Source organism: Mustela putorius, unplaced genomic scaffold (genome assembly GCF_011764305.1).
Source record: "Mustela putorius furo isolate JIRA1106 unplaced genomic scaffold, ASM1176430v1.1 tig00537227_pilon_pilon_pilon, whole genome shotgun sequence".
Classification (NCBI taxonomy): Eukaryota; Metazoa; Chordata; class Mammalia; order Carnivora; family Mustelidae; genus Mustela; species Mustela putorius.
The window spans coordinates 33,790,739-33,808,018 of record NW_025422368.1 but is presented as its reverse complement, the minus strand read 5'-3'; the positions used below and the strand labels follow the sequence as shown (position 1 = coordinate 33,808,018).

At 35.3% G+C, this 17,280-nt stretch overlaps 1 protein-coding gene across 5 annotated transcripts in view; it reads left to right on the top strand.

The window, feature by feature from the left end:
* Positions 1 to 17,280, top strand: part of LOC101681817 (activating transcription factor 7 interacting protein) — a 118,289-nt gene that overhangs the window by 53,949 nt on the left and 47,060 nt on the right. For 4 of the 5 annotated variants that reach the window (XM_004755794.3, XM_004755793.3, XM_013057876.2 and 1 more), the window contains exons 2-5: positions 1,812 to 3,352; positions 12,135 to 12,218; positions 13,788 to 13,933; positions 15,522 to 15,659. In XM_004755794.3, coding sequence (XP_004755851.1) covers positions 1,819 to 3,352; positions 12,135 to 12,218; positions 13,788 to 13,933; positions 15,522 to 15,659 — 1,902 coding nt within the window. In that variant the 5' untranslated portion in view covers positions 1,812 to 1,818. The remainder of the gene's footprint in view (positions 1 to 1,811; positions 3,353 to 12,134; positions 12,219 to 13,787; positions 13,934 to 15,521; positions 15,660 to 17,280) is intronic. The other variant, XM_013057875.2, reaches the window with a different exon arrangement.

The window sequence follows — 17,280 nt, the reverse complement described above, 5'->3', positions numbered from 1 at the left end:
TCATTATTTTCTTTGATTAAAGCCATCCTGGTATATATGAAGTGTTAACTCATTGCAGTTTGATTTACATCTCTCTGATGACTAGTAATGTTGAACATCTTTTCATTTTTAGTGCTTATTGGCATTAGTTTATTGGCAGTTTGTATATCTTCTGGAGAAAGGTCTATTCAGTTACTTTGTCCATTTTTTAAAAAAAGATTTATTTATTTTATGGGGAGAGCAAGTCTGTTCTCCTTTGAGCTGGGGTAGGTGGGGAGAAGCAGAAGGAAGGGGAAAGGGAGAGAATCCCAGGTAGACTCTCTGCTGAGCACAGATTGCTGAGTGTGGAGCCCGCCATCGGTCTTGATCTCACAACCCTGAGATCATGACCTGAGCTGAAATCAAGGGTCAAATGCTTAACCGACTGAGCCACCCACGCCCCCCGTTACTTTGTCCATTTATAAATAGGGTTATCATTATTCAGTCATAATAGTATTTTATACTTTTTAGATGCAAGTCTCTTAGATAAATTATTTGCAAATGTATGGTTTGTAACTATTTCTTGTTATGTGAATTGTCTTAGCAATTTTTTGATGGTAATCTTTTGTAAATGTTTGCAGTACTGTTAATCTAGATATACCTGATTGCAATTGTAATCTTCCCTTCTGTGTTTTTTAATTTTCCTTTCTTTTTTTTTATCTGTATCTGTATCTTTTTTCCATTCCTTTACTGCTTTTGATCTCTCATACTTTTATTTTTCTTGATCCATCAGCTATTTTGCTTATGTGTCTCCTCCAGATTCTGAGTTGATTAGCATACTGAGAATTAAAACTACTCACCTGTTCCTTTCCTTTCTCTTTCTTTCTTTAATGGTATAAATGGCCTTAATTATTTGCAATGAGAAGTGGAAGAAGAGGGGACATCACAGTTCCTGCACCAAGGTGGCTCTAAAGACCTACTCTTGCTGCTCTCCCCCCCCCCCCCCCGAACAAAGAGCTAGTCACTTTTTTTCTAATAGTTTTTAAGGGCCTATTTAGCCAGAGTGATCCCATCAGGTTAAACAGTGATTTTGTTGTTTATGTAGTAAAACTTAAACTGCCCCTGCCCCCCCCCCCCCGAAATTACTTAAAAGCAAGTCCGGGAAACCAGTAAAATATGGAGACCAGTCCCAGATAAGAGAGCCCAAATACAAGGGTGGGTCAGGTCAGGTGGAGATAACAAAACCCGAATGCAGGGATGAGTCATGAGTTGGGCCAGGTGGAGACATCCATTCAGTGGGGCGCACATACTGTCTCCCTGTCTTCCAAGGAGTGTGGGCCCCGCCTTCTGGGCGCCAGTTCTGACCAAGATGATAGGCTAGTTCAAATAGCTACAATGGGGTGAATTGTAGTTCAGTTGGCCACCCGTGTGTGACCTAGCATGAGTGTGCAGCTTTCTCTGTGTGTTACATTCTCATTGGCCACCACATGGCTTTTGTTCTATAAAAGTTAGTCTGTGAGGCTGGGAGGGGTCACCCGCTCTGTAAGAGGCGGTTTGCTTGGCGCGAAATAAAGCTTTGTTTGACTTTTGCTTTGATCATGGACCTATCATTGGGGGACCCATCAGTTCCTGATAAGTGATCTTCTTCGGTTTGTACCTGTCATTAATTTTATATTACACAAATACAATTAATATGAAAATTAACACATAGCAAAGATTATGCTTTCCATATGTCATTATTTCAAAATTACATGAAAGGTTGCTTGCTTACAAGATCAGTTTGCAGTTCATCTATGATTTAGGTGGTTTCTGATTCAATTATTAAACTCTCTTCTCTCTTTCTCTTTTTAAAGATTCAAAATGGATAGTATAGAAGAACCTCAGAAAAAAGTCTTTAAGGCTCGAAAAACAATGAGAGTGAGTGATCGTCAGCAACTTGAAGCAGTGTACAAGGTCAAAGAAGAACTGTTGAAAGCTGATGTCAAGCTTTTAAATGGCAACCATGAAAATGGAGATTTGGACCCAACCTCACCTTTGGAAAATACAGATTATATTAATGACAAGGAGGAAGTGAATGGCATTGAAGAGCCTTGTTTTGAACCTGAAAAAAGTAAATCAGAATGGAAAGAAGCCTCTTGTACCTTAAATGTTAATATAAAAAACAAGCAGGATGATGATTTAAAGCATGAATCTTCGTCTCCTAATAGTATAGCTCCTGAGCTAGTCTGTAAACTGACTCCTGAACCAGCTTCTGAGGAGCCAGCCTCTGTTGATCTGGCTATGGGAGATCCAGCCTCTGGAGATTCAGCCCCTGATGGTCTGGCCTCTGAAGTATTAACCTCTGGCGATCCTGCCTCTAGCAATCCCACCTCTGGTGATCCCACCTCTGGCGATTCTACCTCTGGTGATATCACCTCTGGTGAAATAGTCTCTGGTGAAACAGTCTCCAGTGAACCATTCCCCAGTGAATTGGTCTCTGGTGAATTGGTCCCTGATGAATCAGTCTCTGGTGAACCAGTCTCCAGTGATCCAGCCTCTGGTGAGTCATCTTCTGGCGACCTGTCTTCTGGAGCACTGGCGTCTGATGATCCGGCCTCTGGTGATCCATCTTCTGGTGATCCAGCCTCTGGTGATCCAGCCTCCAGTGATCTGGCTTCTGATGAACCCAATTCTGATGAACTGGCCTCTGAATCAGCTTTTGATCCCATCTTTGAACCAAGTTCTTTATCAGTTTGTGAAGCTGTTCCTGATACTGACAGTACGGAACCTAGTAGTAATAAAGGTGATGATTTTCTGGAAAAAAATGGGGATGATGAAAAGTTAGACCAGATTTTCTCATTTGATGAGAAAAACAAAGCTGATAGTAATATCGATGCCGATGAAGAAACCCTAGAAACAGATGATACAGTTATTTGTTCAGATCTACCTCCTGAAAATGAAAAGAAGTTAAAGGAAGATACTGTTATAGAACCTGCTCTTGGAGAGGAGGCTATATCGAGCAGTATGGAAATTGACCAAAGTGAAAAGAATGAAGATGAAAATTCTGCAGACCTTGCAGAAACCATTAGTGAAAATGTTACAAAAGACGACAAAAATGAGATTGCCTTGGAAAATACAGATTCTATGGAGACAGATGAGATTATTCCTATTTTAGAAAAGCTTGCACCAGCTGAAGATGAACTTACTTGCTTTCCTAAAACTTCTCTCCTTCCAATTGATGAGACAAATCCAGATTTGGAAGAGAAGATGGAAGGTTCTTTTGGTTCACCATCTAAACAAGAAAGCAGTGAGAGTTTGCCAAAAGAAGCCTTTTTGGTCCTCTCTGATGAAGAGGATCTTTCTGGTGAAAAAGATGAGTCTGAAGTTATATCACAAAATGAAACATGCTCTCCAGGTTAGCACATTATTTAAATTCTAAAGATTTTGATTAGGTTTAATAAACTGTTTAATAAAGCTTTAATAAAGCATTCTTAAAAGTTTAAATTTTTTTTAGTTGCTAACAAAGTTGAGAGTGATGGTGACTGGAATGATCTCTAAACTTCACAGATTCTTAACAGAATTTAGCAATATTGTGTGAGCAACATTGTGTGACTTGATAAGAAGGAAGTTAAAATAATTAGAAAATTTGGCCCTTGCCTTTAAGGGGCTTATAGTCTAGGAATAAAGAGATAAGATGGAACAACGTAATACTATGAGATAATAGTTTCAAGTCAGTACATAATTGATCAAGGTCCTAACAATTGTTCTTGCTATCACTTAGCAACCAAATAGCTTATAATGTGAAAGCCTACTGTTTAAATTATTTGCTTCAAGTGTAACAAATCACATTTTACAATTACTTTTCCCAGTGAATTATGATTCCTTTAATATTCTTTGTTAGAGAATGACCTCACCATTGCTAGAATCCAGAAACCTTGAAGACTGGTAATCTATTTGATAAAGACTTCATCCATTTGCTTCCTTAGCCTTCTTGATTTTCTTCACCTGCGTTTTCTGAATGATCTCTCTGTAACTTATATCTGTTTTGATTGTCTTCTTTTCTTTTGTTGGATCCCTGTTTCCTTTAGATTAATTCCAAACCCCTTATATAAAAGGTATATAAGCTTCATAGTTTGTTCAAAAGCCTATCTTTCCATCTCTTTTATTATTCCTGGAGAAAAAGGAAAGAATAAGAAAAATCCTATTTTGCTTTCACAGTCAAACTCAGACATGATTTCTGTTAGAAACTTTCTCAACTCTTTTCAGAGTGGCATTAATACCTTTTTGTTCTTGTATCATCATTCCCTTAACCTTTGAATTCTAAGAGGAATGACCTTGTGGAATGAAACATAGCATTTGGTTTCTAATTTGTTCAAAAGAAATAAGAAACAGGCCTAGGAAACACAGGAGTGTTTTTTCCCCCAATATATTATACCAATTTTTGGAGGTAAAGATTTTTTTCTCTAAAAGATTATTTCGTTTCTAGAGAGCATTTATTCATTATTAAAGCTATATTGAGAGACAGGCTCTAGGCTGTTTTGGTTCTAGGGATTTAAAGATAGAATTTAATACTTGCCTTCAGGGTGCAGACAAAAATTCAATTGCAGGACATTAAATACAAGGCTGTGAATACCCTAATAATGTTAAATTGGTATTCTGGGAGTAAAGAGAAGGGTAACTTTATTTAAAAAAAAAGATGTATTTAGAAGAGCACTTTCTTTTCACTGTCTCTATAACAGAGTTTTAGTGAAGATAATGCCTCTTTTTTTTTTTTTTTTTTAAGATTTTATTTATTTATTTGACAGAGATCACAAGTAGGCAGAGAGGCAGGCAGAGAGAGAGGAAAGGAAGCAGGCTCCCTGCTGGGCAGAGAGCCCGATGTGGGGCTCGATCCCAGGACCCTGGGATCATGACCTGAGCCGAAGTTAGAGCCTTTAACCCACTGAGCCACCCAGGTGCCCCGAAGATAATCCTTCTTAATTGATAAGATAATCCTACTTGCTCAAACTAAAAATCTTGGAGCCATTCTTACTTTTTTTCTTTATATCCCGTATCTCACCAGTCTATCAGGAAATCCTGTTGGGTCTGCCTTCAGATTAGATTTAGAATCCAGTCTGTCTTTTCATCCACTATTATCACCCTTGTTCTGAGCCACCATCATCAGATCAAAATAATGCTTGTTCAGTAAATATTTGTGAAGAGAATGAATTGATAATATAATAGAAGTATATCAGGGAGGATCTTGGTTACAATGCTAAGCCATTCTAATAGTACTTGGGAGCCACTGAATGATTTCAAACAGGAGGAGAATGGCATAGTGAAGTTAAATTTTGGGAAGATAATAGGTAACCATATTTAAGGTGACCTTAACTCATTCATTCAGTAAGTATTGATAGAGAAAATGGTATTGGGGTAAGTCCTTAAAAAACCTTTTGGTAGTCATAGGAGATTTCAGATTATTATTTAATGATTTTATACATTTTACCTTTATGTCATGGTTTTGATAATAGGGACCATCCTTATCACTTAATGCTATTAAATGCCATGAGATGACTGTTAAGCCCCCCATGTTGCATACTTTGAAAATTCAGACTTGCTTTTAGTTTTGGTTATTTACTTTTATTTATTTAAATGATTATTTATTTATTTATTTATTGAGAGAGGAGTGAGACAGATAACGAGCTCAAGTAGGGGGAGGAGCAGAGGGAGAGGGAAAAGCAGACTCCCCACAGAGCAGGGAGCCCCACGCTGGGGCTCACACTAGGGCTTACGTGGGGGCTCTATCCTGGGACTCTGGGATCCTGACCAGAGGTGAAGGCAGATGCTTAACCAACTGAGCCACTGAGGAGCCCCAGTTATTTGCTTTTATTTTATCTAATTGTATGCTATTATCAGAGTAAGTGTAGTGATAAATTTAATACCTTAGCTTATAACTAAACTTTTATTTCCTGCCCTCCCTTCCCCAACCCCCAAGGAAATTTTGTATGTAATAGATTTAAGTACAGTTTCTTCATTGGTCTTAAAACTGTACTCTGTTCTCTTTACATGGGAGAGAAATCTGTTACAGTAGTCCCCGTTTGTCAGTGGTTTCACTTTAGATGGTTTCAGTTTTTGTGGTTTTAGTTACCCACAGTCAGCCATGGTCTGGAAGCAGATTATTTTCCTTCTAACTTATTCTCAGTAGTGTTAACTTTCTAGGTCAGAATAGTCTAATGCTGCATCACAACACGTATATGTCATTCATCTCACTTCATCTCATCACATATGCATTTTAACATTTTACATCATCATAAGAACTGTGAGTATAGTACATTAAGGTATTTTGAGAGACCATATTTATATAACTTTTATTATAGTATATTGTTATAATCATTTTATTATTAGTTTTTGTTGTCCATCTCCTGTGCCTAATTTATAAATTTAACTTTATCACAGGTATATATGTATAGGAGAAAACATACAGGGTTCATTACTTTCCATGCTTTCAGGCATGCACTGGAAATCTTGGAACATAGCCCCTGCAGATAAAGGAGGACTATAGTGTATGTCATTTTTGTTATTGTGTACCTTCTGAGATATTAACTTTCATCATTTTTTATTCTTGCCTAATTTTTTTTAGATTATTTATTTGAGAGTGAGCTGGAAGAGGGGTGGAGAGGCAGAGGAAGAGGGAGAAGCAGACTTCCTGCTAGTAGGCAGGGAGTCTGACACGGGGCTCGATCCCAGACCCCGATATTTTTGACTAATTTTTAATGTTTTCAGAACTCAGAATTATAAACTGAAGTGCTGAGGACCACTTCTTCCCTCTAGCTATTAACATTTATGTGCTGTACTAATAGGAAAACATAAACCTCTGTCATTTCAGACACTTCTTTAGCAAATTTGTTTTGAGTACAACAGTTATGATAGCTGTGAGCAGCAACAAAAAATAATGAAAGAAATCAGAAAGCAAATAAAAAAGCCATTTTAATTTTACAAATTGTAAAAGAAAGGCCTAAGAAAGTATTGTAGATATACTGAGTGGGCCTGAAGGTAATGTCATAGTATTGCATCTTCCTAGATGATGACTTATACTCATTAGATGATTAAAATGATAATCTGTTTATTAAGTAGGCTTGAAAAGCAAAGACTTCTGTCTGGAAAAGTTTAAACAGCAGTAAAAGAGGTCCATGTATTAGTTTATCTTTCATGCACTTTCCATGCCATGTACTCTTTCTCTAGCTTCCGTTCCATCTCCTTCCTCTTTCACAGTCGTTCTTCAAGTTCTTTTAATAGGCTAGCACTGTTTTTTCTCCTCCTATTTGTTCTTTAACTTAATTGGATTTTGATTTTCATCTTGGCAGGCCCTTTCCTTTTTGTTTTCAGTGAAGTGACATTTATGCTCATATTGTTAAAACCAGGGGTTTAAATCCAAAACTTTGTCTTTATCTCTCACACTTGGCTGCTTTTTTTTTAATAGTCCTTTCCTCTTGAGACCGTCTGGCTTTTTGGCTCTGGCGTTCTCCTTTTTTAAAATCCTTATTGGCCCTTCTCATTCTGTTTCTTAATGGAGAAAGAGGAGGGAGAGCTCTTCTCCACCTGCTTTTTTTGTTTTATAAACATTGCTATTTCTTAATATTTTAGAGGAGAAAAATATGTTTTACATAAAACCAGATTTTACACTAGATTTTGATATAATTTCCTTCCAGATTTTATTTCAAATGAAAAATGTATCTGTGGTTGATTTGTTTTTCCCTTTTTACTCTCTAAGATAAATATGATGAGTGTAAGTGCTTATGAGAATAATTGCATAGGAGTAGAATTTCATGGGTTTTGTCTGTTTTTGCTTTAGGTTAGTAGTGATAGAATTACTGTGGTTTAGTTGATTAAAATTTAGTGATATTTTATTGTCACTGTTTATTTTGTTCAGCTAAAGTTCTTTATTATCTCCATCCATTTATGTTCAGTTATTTCCTGCTGTATTTGGTTTTTCTTTGTGGAACCTCTTATTCCTATACATTGGTGGAAATTGCAGATTTTTCTTTTCAGAGTTGAAGAAGATCAAAGAAGGAGGTTTTGGAAAGGGAAGTATAGGAGGGACATCAGTTCCAAGTGACTGTTACTGCCTAAGTTAGATAGGTGTATTTCAGGACAGAGGTTTGGACTGTCTAGACAAATTTAGGAGCAGATAGTATATACTTCAACCTTAGTTGAAGTTGAGTGATAATATGGAATCACCTCAGTGATAATCAGTGGGTATAAATGGAGATGAGAGGAGGTGTAAGAACTGAGCTCTTGACATTCCAGTGTTTAGAGGTTGGGAGATGAAGAAGAAACTGGCAAAGATCAAGAAAGAGCAGCTCTTAATATGTCAACTGTACTTCAATAATAAGAATAAAAACAAATAAGTATATTAACTAAAAAGAAAGGAAAGAGCAGCTTTTCTGGTAGAAAGAAAATCAGGAGATTCTTTTATCTTAGATGTCAAGTAAAGAGGATGTTGCAAGGAGGGAGTAATCAGCCCAATTTTGTTTATGTATCAGATGCTGCTGTTTGTTCAAGTAAGATGGGAGACAAATATTTAATAACCTGAAGATCATTTGTGACCATGACATGGGGTGGTGGAATTGAAAACCTAATGGAGATTGGGTTTCAGAGAGAATGGGAGGAGAATTGGAAATGATAAAATATAACTCTCCCCCCTCAAGCTTTGGTTTAAAAGGGAGCACAAAAATTCACTGTAGAAGGTATTATTTGGAAGATATTAAATAAAGCTTTAAAAAAATTTCTGGAAATGTCTTATTAAGTAATGTCACATTTTTCTGATATGCTTTGTGAGGTTGAGAATTTTTATGTTTATTGGCCACTTGTATTTCCTCATCTATATATTGCCTGTTTATCTACTTCACTTATTTTGCTAATGGATGAAATTATCTTCAGTTAATCTGTAGGAATTTTTTGTTTTGTTTTAAATATTCTCATAGAGTCAGTAATTTCAAACACAGGATTAGTAAACTATAGCCTATAGGCTCTGTTTTTGTCAATAAAGTTTTATTGGAATAGAGCCACATCTGTTTATTTACTATTACATATTGTTTGTCACTGATTTCCACTACAAGGGCAGAATAGTTGTATCAAAGACCATATGGCCCACAAGACTGAAAAAATTTAGTTTTGGGGCTTTACAAAAAATGTTTGCCAATCTCTAAGGTGACACTTATTTTTGTCCATATTTCATTGGACTAATGAAAATGGGAAACTAACTCCGTATTGTCCTCTCCAATACACTTTTTCTACTTCTTTTTTTGTTTTAAGATTTTATTTATTTATTTGACACAGAGAGATCACAAGTAGGCAGAGAGTCAGGCAGAGAGAGAGAGGAGGAAGCAGGCTCCCTGCTGAGCAGAGAGCCCGATGTGGGACTCTATCCCAGGACCCCAGGATCATGACCCGAGCCGAAGGCAGCTGCTTAACCCACTGAGCCACCCAGGCACCCCCACTTTTTCTACTTTTATCTTATGAAATCTTATTAAGATAATAGTCACCAGATAGATGATAAACATCTCCTTTGTCTCATCTCTTTTCCCAAAGTTTTTAGGATTACCAAAGTTACAAGATATGGTATCAGTTCTTAGTGAGCTTACTTATTGTCTAGTCTGGTTGAAAGGAAGGAATGCCACATATAGAACTCCATATGAAGATGGGCTAACTTGCCATAAGGCTGTACTCAAGACTAGAGGAATTAAAGCAGAAACTGTGAATGAGGACAGATTCCAAAAAAGACGGTCTTAACCTAAGTATTTGGATGAGTTTCAGGCATCCCATGAACTACTTGAAATTATTTATAAAAACGTCAGTGTGCATGGGCCTTTGATTACTATTCTGGGTTTAAGCAGGTCCACTCTCAGATTCTCTAGAGGCTTTATAAACAAAAAATTAAATATAGGACCTTGTTCCTTTCTGTAAAATCTGTTAGTACCATTTTTCTTATCCCAAGTTCTTTTCATTAAGTAAAACTGAAGTATAAAGTTTAATCCACTGTGTCTGTTTTAAAATTCCAGTAAGTGTTTTAAAGTGTTTAGAATCTAGCCATATCTTGGGTATATCTGGAAAATGGGAATTGGGTAGGAAGAGGTTTTGGGCAGATGGAGAAAGCGCAAGCTATGTTTGACATACCTTTAAGAGGAGAGGGAGCTAACATATGATTAAAAAAGAGACCGCTCAAACCAAATTGTTAGGCCAGTTGCTCTGCTGTATTATGGCTGATCTGGCTTGTAGTTACCCTAAGTGGAGCCATAGCTAATTTTGTTCTTTGGGTGGTATCATAATTTGCCAAATAAAGACTGTATAAACCTTCATCTCAAGCAACCCAGTTATTCTTTGTTTCTGGAGACTCTGGGGACTAGGAAACTCAGGAGTCACCACTTCAGTATTAAAATCAGGAGGATTTGGAAACCTATATGTAGAAAAAAATGCTTTGTAATGAGTTTGTGATATACAAGGGAGCAAAACATTGTCATTTCATTGAAACTGGAGTTGAGGGATAGGATCTTAAAATATTTCTAATGAGCATAGTAAATGGAAAGTTAATTTTCTAATACTCATTTATTTATTTTGAATAGCCTTTCTTTTAAAGTTTAAAAATAGTTTTGTAGGGATGCCTGGGTGGCTCAGTCTGTAGAGCATGTGAACTGTTCTTATGAGTTCAAGCCCTACAGTGGTGTGGAGCTAACTTAAAAAAAAAAAGTTTTAGTAATCTTTATGTGCTGTTTTGTTTTGACTGTTGTCATGTTTAACAGCTTTATTGTTTTACCTTAGTGTGAAAAAAATATTTTTAAGAGCCTTTATAGGTTCATCATTGATCCTCATAGTCTGCCTGTTTTCGCTTAAAAGGTCTTTACAGTTATTTTATCCTTGACTTCTACCATCAAGGGCTGTTGGGATTAAACCCTGTTGTTTGGAGAAGAAATGCCATATCAAAATTTTTTATAATGTTACATTCCTTGTGATTATGTATTTAATTTTGGTTGTAGGATATAATGAAACCAGATGCTTTATTGAAAACCTGGGGAGCCAGTTTCAGTGATGTAAGGGGGAAAAGAGAAACCCAGACATATTAATGGTTTATTCTTCTCCCCCAGTTCATGATTAAGTTAGTTGAGATAATAGCTTGACTAAAGACCCTTTCTGGTACCTGTGTGGGTTTTATTTATTGTAACAATGTAATTACATTTTTAGCAGGATATTTTTGTTAGCACTCTTTGTTATATTATATATGCCTTGTGAAAATTACTGTAGCCTTTTTGAACATTGGACTTTCCCATCTAAGTGATGGTAGAAATAGTGTTTATTGTGTAGGATTATGCTAAGGATATAAAGTACTGTGTGTCATACACTTAACTCAGTTGTTGGCACTGGCATCAGTTAACTATTAAACTTTTATTGTCTATTTATTTATCTTTAATTTTTTAAAAAAGATTTTATTTATTTATTTGTCAGAGGGCGAGAGAGTACGCACAAGCAGGGGGAGTTGCAGGTAGTGGGAGAAGCCAGCTCCCCACTGAGCAAGGAGCCAGATTACAGACTGGATCCCAGGACCCCGGGATCATTACCTGAGTTGAAGGCAGATGCTTCACTGACTGCGCCACCCAGGCGCCCCAGTATTTTAGTTTTAATAATTGAATGTAATGGAATCTAAATGCTTTAGAGTAGGTTTTATTAATCTACTGTTGACAGCAAATTACTAAGTAAGGTTCTTTGTTTTAAAAGTTATACTATATTTTTTCCATGTTTAAGAGCTTTTTATGAATTTGTAGGAGCATTTGGAAGTGGACCTAGTCATTCATTTCTACCAATCCATGCTATGTTCCCTTTTTAGTCCTAAGATTTCACATTTTGAGACAGATTTTATAAAAGCTTATTAATTGGATTGTTAATACCAAAATTGGAAATTATAGTGAGCTTCAATAAATACTGATGGGGGTGCCTGGGTGGCTCAGTGGGTTAAGCCGCTGCCTTCGGCTCAGGTCATGATCTCAGGGTCCTGGGATCAAGTCCCGCATCGGGCTCTCTGCTCAGCAGGGAGCCTGCTTCCCTCTCTCTCTGCCTGCTTCTCTGTCTACTTGTGATCTCTTTCTGTCAAATAAATAAATAAAATCTTTTAAATAAATAAATAAATACTGATGGAAGTAAGATTTCCTTTTCTGTTTTTGTTACAGCAGAAGTAGAAACTAATGGGAAGGATAGCAAACCTGAGGAAGAAGAGCAAGTAATAAATGAAGATGAAAGACCTTCTGAGAAAAGTAAGCATGTACAAAAAACCCGAACTAGTTTAGAAAAATAGCTATTCATTGTTTCTTCTTTTAAGGCTATGGAATATATTTCCTTTCCTGAGATAATTTAAAAATTTTGCAGTTTAAGTAAAACACAGTTAAATCATTTTATTGACAGCTAACCTAAGGATTTTTGAAAGTGTTATTTTCATATACCTCAGTATTTTGTTTATACTTTTTAATTGTTTTATGAGAAAAATTTATGCTTAATATTTAGTAAGGTATTATTTGAATGTCTTGAGATAAATTGTTTTAGATTTATGTTTAGAGCATGGAGCTGTAAGAATTTTGTTGGAGGTGATACAAGTTAATGAAAATATGTGTCTGTCTCCTCAAGGTTCCTGGGCTTCATGGAAAAGGGGACTTGATGGGACAGGGTGCAGTTAGGTTTATAAGATAATCATTGGACTAGAAGTCAGGAAACCTAGGTTTTGTATCTCTCTTTGTCATTCTGGTTTTCATGTATGACTAGATAAGTCATGATTTTAAGGGAAATCATGAAGTAGAACTGGATTTTAAAAGTAGGCACGTAGATAAATGGGTGTAGAGAAAAGCAAAGAGGGATACTTATGGTCACATTAAGAACATTTCCCTTTAATAAGTGGAGATTTTAGTATTCTTACATTTTATATATTGAAAAAGAAACCAGATAAAATTTGATCTCATGAATGTATTACCAGTGTTTGAAATATAAATTTTCTAAGTGAAGATCCTTGAATATCTTTACCAAATTTACTTTTATAATGACACAAATTTTACTGTTTTTATTTATTTGAAATTCATTAGGACATGTTAAGAATAACTAGCCTTGGGTGCCTAGGTGGCTCAATCAGTTAAGTGTCCGACTTGTGATTTTGGTTCCAGTCATAATTTGAGGGTCATAATCTGAGGGTCGTGGAATTGAGCCCTGTGTGGGGGCTGTGCACTCAGTGGGGAGTTGGCATGAGATTCTCTTTCTCTCCCTCCAACCTTCCCCGCTGCAAATGTGCGAGTTTTTTTCTCTCTCTCAAATAAATAAATCTTTTAAAAAGAAGAGTAACTAGTCTTATGTTATTTTCCTAAGGCTAATGATGAAGATTTTTTCTAAATGCTGAGAAAAAAAATGCATTGAAGAGGAGGAAATAATTAAAGCTATTAAAGCTATGTACAGCTGATAGGTATCTGTGACATGAGAATGAATATTATATTTTGTAAGGGGATTCATGTGCACTATAAAATTTAGCAAAGAGAATGAATAGAAGATGATTTCTTCTCATCTCATACTCATATTTTAGGTGATTCTCTATTTTAATATGATTTCAAAAGAAGAATTTTTTATGTTTACATTATACATTGCTTACCCTCAGGGTGTTCTTGTTTAGCATACTGAAAATAAGTTCAGAGTTTAAAAGCTACCTATCTGTTTTTCTAGTCTCTAAAACAATTCATAAAATTGCTGAGTGAGAATGATACTGTGATAACTAGGAATAATATTTAGCTGAGAATGGAAAAGAGGCATTAGGGTCTGTAATAAAAGTCATCATGCTTTTTTGTCCTCAGGTGAATTTTCCAGAAGAAAACGTTCTAAATCAGAGGACATGGACAATGTACAGTCCAAACGTCGTCGATACATGGAAGACGAATATGAAGCAGAATTTCAAGTGAAGATTACAGCCAAAGGAGATATTAACCAGAAGCTACAAAAGGTGTTACAGATTATAAGTTAAAAACGATATTAAATAAAAAACATGACCATTTTTATTCTTCTAGGTTTTTGACATTATTCTGTATTTTACTGACATATTTAAGTTTTTCATAGAACTTAAAGTGGTTGAGCTCATTCTTAATAATTTTTTATTTTTTTATTTTTATTTATTTATTTTTTTAAAAGATCTTATTCATTTGACAGACAGAGAGACTGTTTGTGACTGTCATTTGACAGACTGCTTGTGAGCAGGCAGAGAAACAGGCAGAGAGAGAGGAGGACTCAGGCTCCCTGTTGAGCAGAGAGCCTGATGCAGAGAGCCTGATGCGGCGCTCGATCCCAGGACCCTGGGATCATGACCTGAGCCAAAGGCAGAGGCTTCAACCCACTGAGCCACCCAGGCGCCCCAGTAATTTAACTTTTAAAACTGATTCTTTTTAAAAGAGTTTTTGGATTTTATTTTTTCTTTCATATTGAATTTTATTCTGTGGAAATGTTAGAGTTTTATATTTTAACTTCTAAAAAAATACATTAACTTTTTAATCTTCATTATAAGGTGGTTTTATTGTAAGTTCCTACATTGTAACTCACTGTTAGGTTCTTTAGGCTTACTATTAAAAATAGTAGGGACAGGGCCTTAGATTGACTAGGGAAAGGAAGTATTTAAAATACAAACTTTAGAAACATCTGCCTGTATCTATGAAACTAGAGTTAGAAATATTGAAAATATGTAGTATTTAATATACTTTTCTAAATGTGTTAACAGATGTGTATGACAGATGCCTTTTTAAGAGGAATATGAAAGTCCAGTGAAATTATTTTTTTTAAGTCTTACAGATGTAATAATGAAATTATAAATAATCTACATTTTAGACCAATATCCTTTTTCCACTAAGATACAGTATAAATACTCATATTAGAAAAAAGCAGTTAATTAGTGAGGTGATTAAAAAAGTGCCATTTTTCTTTCCCAGCTTTTTAAATTTGTCATATGGTGGTAATAATGTTTAGTTTTTCTTACAGTGCTATTATAAATACGAAGATAGGTATGTGAATTTTGAAACTTACATGTGTACTAAGAATATATTACTCTGGAACAGTGTTATTACTCAAGTATGGATTGTGGACATGTACTGTGTATTCTATTTGTTAGGGACCCATAATAAGATAAATAATGTAAATTGTTAAGAAGGCATTTAGAAATATTTTATAGAAATTTCATAGTGCAGTGATATGCTTAGTCTCACAAAAATATCATCTGCAACAGATTAGAAATTTTAAAAACTGGTCTTTTAACTGATTTCCTTTGAATCACAGAAGGTATGAGAAATAAATATTAAAACCTCAGTATAAAATTACTTATAAAATTTGACCCTCTGGAAATTTTCTGTTTTCAGTATAATTTTGTCATAGTAGACACATGTAGAAGTAGAGGCTTTTAGCAGATATCATTGTGTTATGAATGCCAATGTGTTTCTCTTGAAATTAATCAATACATTAAACTGTCTTACCAGTCCTTAAGAATATTTACTCTTCTCTGCTTGCTGAAATGCCTTCTTTGACTGTAACAAAGAAATATATCTCTTTAGGTTGTACAGTGGTTGCTGGAAGAAAAATTGTGTGCACTACAGTGTGCTGTATTTGATAAGACTTTGGCAGAATTGAAAACACGAGTTGAAAAGATTGAATGTAACAAGAGGCATAAAACAGTTATTACGGAACTACAGGTTCGTATACTGATTTGAATTGTATACCCAGGTGTCATTATTTTTATTACTTGTTTTGGGGGATACATTTTCAAAGTTGATAATAATTACATTTAACTTCTAAATATTAGAAGTAGAAAGAGGCACTATTTGTTTGCTAGGGCTGTCGTAAAAAAAGTACCGTAAACTGGTAGCTTAAACAACAGAGAAGTACTGTCTCATAGCTCTGGAGGCCAAAAGTCTATGACCAAGATGTTGGAAGAACTGGTTCTGTTCGAAGGCTGTGAGAAAGAATCTTTTCCATGTGTCTCCTTCCTCTAGCTTCTGATGGTATACTGACAGTCTTGGACATTCCTTGACTTGTGGAAGTCTTTTCTCTTCATATGGCACTATAAGTGTGTGTGTGTGTATGTGTACGTGCGCACATGCACACACATGCCACGCACCCATATTTCCCCTTTTTACAAGGATACCAGTTGGAATGGATTGGGGCCCATCCTACTCCAGTATAACCTCATCTTAACTAATAACCTTTGCAAAGACCCTCTTTACAAATTGAATCACAATTGGAGAATACTTAGGGTTCAGACTTCAATATATGAACTTCTCATATAGTTCAACCCATAAGGGAGCCTTAGTCACTGAGGAAAGGCTGGTATTATCTAGTTGTAAATACCAAATAATATTTATTGTAAGTGATTCTTTTTATATTAATCCACTTCCTGCCATGGATCTTATGTTGTAAAGATATTAGTTTGTTAATTTATATTTGTTAATGATTTTTCCTTTTCTTTTTTTATTAAATGTAACTATACACATATATATACATATAGTGCCAGAGCTTCTAAATGACTGAAATGAACACATGCTAACATGCTGTAGTAAATCATTTTATTCCAAGACTAAGAAACTGGAAATTTTTATCAGTACATTCATGTTGTCATATAGTAAATGCATGGTTTCTATTAAGCTATCTGAAATATGAGCATAGTCTACAGAGGCTGAGATTGCAAACCACTTATAGACCCTTACTTTATAAATGAGGGAAAAGGGGTCCATGAAAATAAAGTCACTGTTTTCTAGTTATAAAGCAAATTGCAACCAAATGTGACTAGAATTTATGTATTTCTTAGCCTGAAAGTTATATTCTTGGGTTCATATTGTTAATTTATTTGAAGTGAGACTTTTTAAATAATAAGATCTTTGTAGTAATTTTGTTATGTACCATACAGTACGTTACTAGTCCTCTTTCTTACCTTTAGCAGATCTTTCTAATAGTGATAGTGTTGTTTAATTATTAAACTTTATTTTACTAATATGGTCGAGAATTTTGAATTAGAATTTTAAAATGTTTGAGGATTTAAAAGGAGTGGTTTCATTAACTGTTTCTCATTTTGTGTTTTTAAAAAAATCTGAGACTTTGACTCCCATATTCTCATATAACATGCAAGTCCAGATCTCTTAACACTTAATAAACTTTTTACTTTGATGTTACCTGGTAGCCTCAGAATCTGAAGTCTTTAAATGCCAAAACATTCTCTTCTCCACAGATAAATCCCCCATACCATTGTTCCTCTTATTTGTAATTCTTGAATCCTTAGAAAAATCTTCCAGCAATATCTTTCCATTTTTCTTCTCATTG